The following is a 2978-nucleotide window of genomic DNA, read 5'->3' on the forward strand; positions in this document are numbered from 1 at the left end:
AATAATATGAGGAATTGTATCAACTTGTGGGCAAGAAGGAAAAGAGCTATGGAAGGAAGGAAAACACTTTCAAACAGAAAAACTTTTTTTAAGCTGAAAAGAGAATAGTTGATGTAAAAAATGTATCTGAGAACATGCCTCCATATATTTTTTTTCTGGTAATAAAGTGAAAAATGAACAAAGAGGTTAACAGAAATAGATGGTCAAAGTTGCAAGTTCAACATACACCGAATAGAAGCTATAGAAATACAATATAAACGAAAAGGGGTAGAGCATTGGCTAAATTATCTATTCTTAAGAAAAAGCAAGAAATTTCAGACTAAGAAATTAAGAATAGATGCCAAATTATTTGTGTGCTTAGTCACTCAATCATGTCCGACTCTGTGACCCCCCTCAGGACTGTTGCCCACCAGGGTCTTCTGTCCATGGAATTTTCCAGTAAAGACTGTTGGAACAGGTTGCCATTTCTTATTCCCAGGGATCTTCCCAACCCAATGATAGAACCTCTGTCTCTAGCATATCCTGCATTGGCAGGCAGATTTTTCACCATTAAGCCACTTGGGAAATCTTGAATTTTTAGCGAACTTGCAGTTCCTCATGTCTTCCTCACACTCTGTGCAAGAGGCATCAGATTGGAATCTCCATTCTATTTTTTAAGCTACTAAAACAGTCATAATTTAATAAGATTATGAGAAAATAAATTTTCAAAATATACATTACACTGGATCATCTGTTTAAAATTGCCATACCTGTTACATCTCTTCAGTAAATGATTGCAAAGTTGGTTTACTAGACCTAGAACTTTGAGTTTATTAACTGAGACCAATAGGAAATCTCATCAAAGAATTGCTTTTGACATCTAATAACAGTCCTGGAAAATAATTCCATAAAGTTTCTGACTACTTCTTTTTTTCTTTAAACAGATGACTTTCCAAACTGTTATATGGCTCATGGAAATTTCACTCAGGTCACTGAGTTTATTCTCACAGGAGTCTCAGAACGTCCGGACCTCCAGATCCCACTCTTCTTTGTCTTCCTGATCATCTATGGACTGACCATGACAGGAAACCTAAGCATCATCACCCTCACCAGTGTGGACTCTCACCTTCAGACCCCCATGTATTTCTTCCTCCAGCACTTGGCTATCATCAATCTTGGCAATTCAACTGTCATTGCCCCTAAAATGCTGATCAATTTCTTAGTAAAGAAACACTCCACCTCCTACTATGAATGTGCCACCCAACTGGGAGGGTTCTTGGTTTTCATTGTAGCTGAGGTGCTCCTGTTAGCTGTGATGGCCTATGACTGCTATGTGGCCATTTGTAACCCTCTGCTCTACATGGCAGTTGTATCTCGGCGGATCTGTCTTCTGCTGGTTTCTCTCACATACCTCTATAGCTTTTCCACAGCTATTGTGACCTCATCTTCTGTATTCTCTGTGACTTATTGCTCTTGCAATATCATCAATCATTTTTATTGTGATATCGCCCCTCTGCTAGCATTGTCCTGCTTTGATACTTCCTTTCTGGAAACATTTGTGTTTATATCTGCAGCTACAAATCTGGTGTTTTCCATAATTATAGTTATTGTATCTTATTTCAACATTGTTTTGTCCATTCTCAAAATACGTTCATCAGAAGGAAGGAAAAAAGCCTTTTCCACCTGTGCATCGCATATGATGGCAGTATCTGTCTTCTACAGCACAATGATATTCATGTATGCGCAGCCTCAAACTAACCATTCTATGGATACTGATAAAGTGGCCTCCGTGTTTTATACTCTGGTGATTCCCATGCTGAACCCCATGATCTACAGCCTGAGGAACAAGGACGTGGAGACTGCCCTAAAGAGATTTCTGACAAATTCACACTGTTCTTTTAAGCTGATGTAATTTTAGAAATCTGTAAATAAATAGAGTTAAGACAAACTGCCATTGTGTCAGAAAATGCAATGGTTAGATGACTGATTAATAGGTATGCATACTACTCTGGGAATTAAAAGGTGCTAGAATTTGGGATGCACTGATTTAAAAAATAATCTGGGGAGAGGGTGGGAAGATTTGGGAGAATGACATTGAAACATGTATAATATCATGTATGAAATGAGTTGCCAGTCCAGGTTCGATGCACGATACTGGATGCTTGGGGCTGGTGCACTGGGATGACCCAGAGGGATGGTATGGGGAGGGAGGAGGGAGGAGGGTTTAGGATGGGGAACACATGTATACCTGTGGCGGATTCCTTTTGCTATTTGGCAAAAGTAATACAATTTTGTAAAGTTTAAAAATAAAATAAAATTTAAAAAAAACAATAAAAAATAATCTGAAGCTCTTGGATGTATGAATTTAATACATAAACAAAGCAGTATTCACTGATTTTCTCAAGGATTATGCAAATATCTACACTGAAATAAATATTTCCAGGAGTCAGGAGAGAATGAATTTGAAAGTTTTAAATAAGTCAAAACAGAAGAAGGAAAATAATAGCTAAGAGAAATAAGTGGATTTTTCTCATTCTTTGGCTTTTTTTTTTTTACTTTCTGTGCACGTAGCAGATCACTGCATCTGGAATTGCAGATGGTCTAAATCCTTTTCATCACTAAGTAGCAAAATTAAACTGACAAATTTATTTAAAACAATCCCTAACTCTTTCTTAGTATGGTTTTAAGGAAAAGCTACACACTCCTCATACATTTGTATTTTGAATGATAACCAAAATGCAGTTGAAATTATTTTTATGGCAATGAATACAATTTATACAACTTATTAATGAAGAACACAAGGCATCATCACTGATGGCTTTCACTCTGAGTACTACTGTATGATAATCTTAGTGGAGTTTATAAGAATTTTCTCTTCTCACTCTAAGTATCAGTTTTCTGTAGTATGTTTAATAAATGTACTCTGTTTTGATATAAATAAGCACTCAATGAATCATGTTTTTGAAAGTTCCTTGCATCATTAAGAAAAAAAATTATTG

General features: G+C 36.4%; 1 protein-coding gene across 1 annotated transcript; it reads left to right on the forward strand.

Annotated features, from left to right (window-relative positions):
- Positions 1-934: 934 nt before the first annotated feature.
- Positions 935-1891, forward strand: LOC112579429 (olfactory receptor 8J1-like). The gene has a single exon (XM_025265872.2). It carries the CDS (start codon positions 944-946, stop codon positions 1889-1891), a length of 948 nt encoding a protein of 315 aa, XP_025121657.2. The 5' UTR covers positions 935-943.
- Positions 1892-2978: the final 1087 nt, after the last annotated feature.

This window comes from Bubalus bubalis, chromosome 16 (assembly GCF_019923935.1).
Source record: "Bubalus bubalis isolate 160015118507 breed Murrah chromosome 16, NDDB_SH_1, whole genome shotgun sequence".
NCBI classification, from domain to species: domain Eukaryota; kingdom Metazoa; phylum Chordata; class Mammalia; order Artiodactyla; family Bovidae; genus Bubalus; species Bubalus bubalis.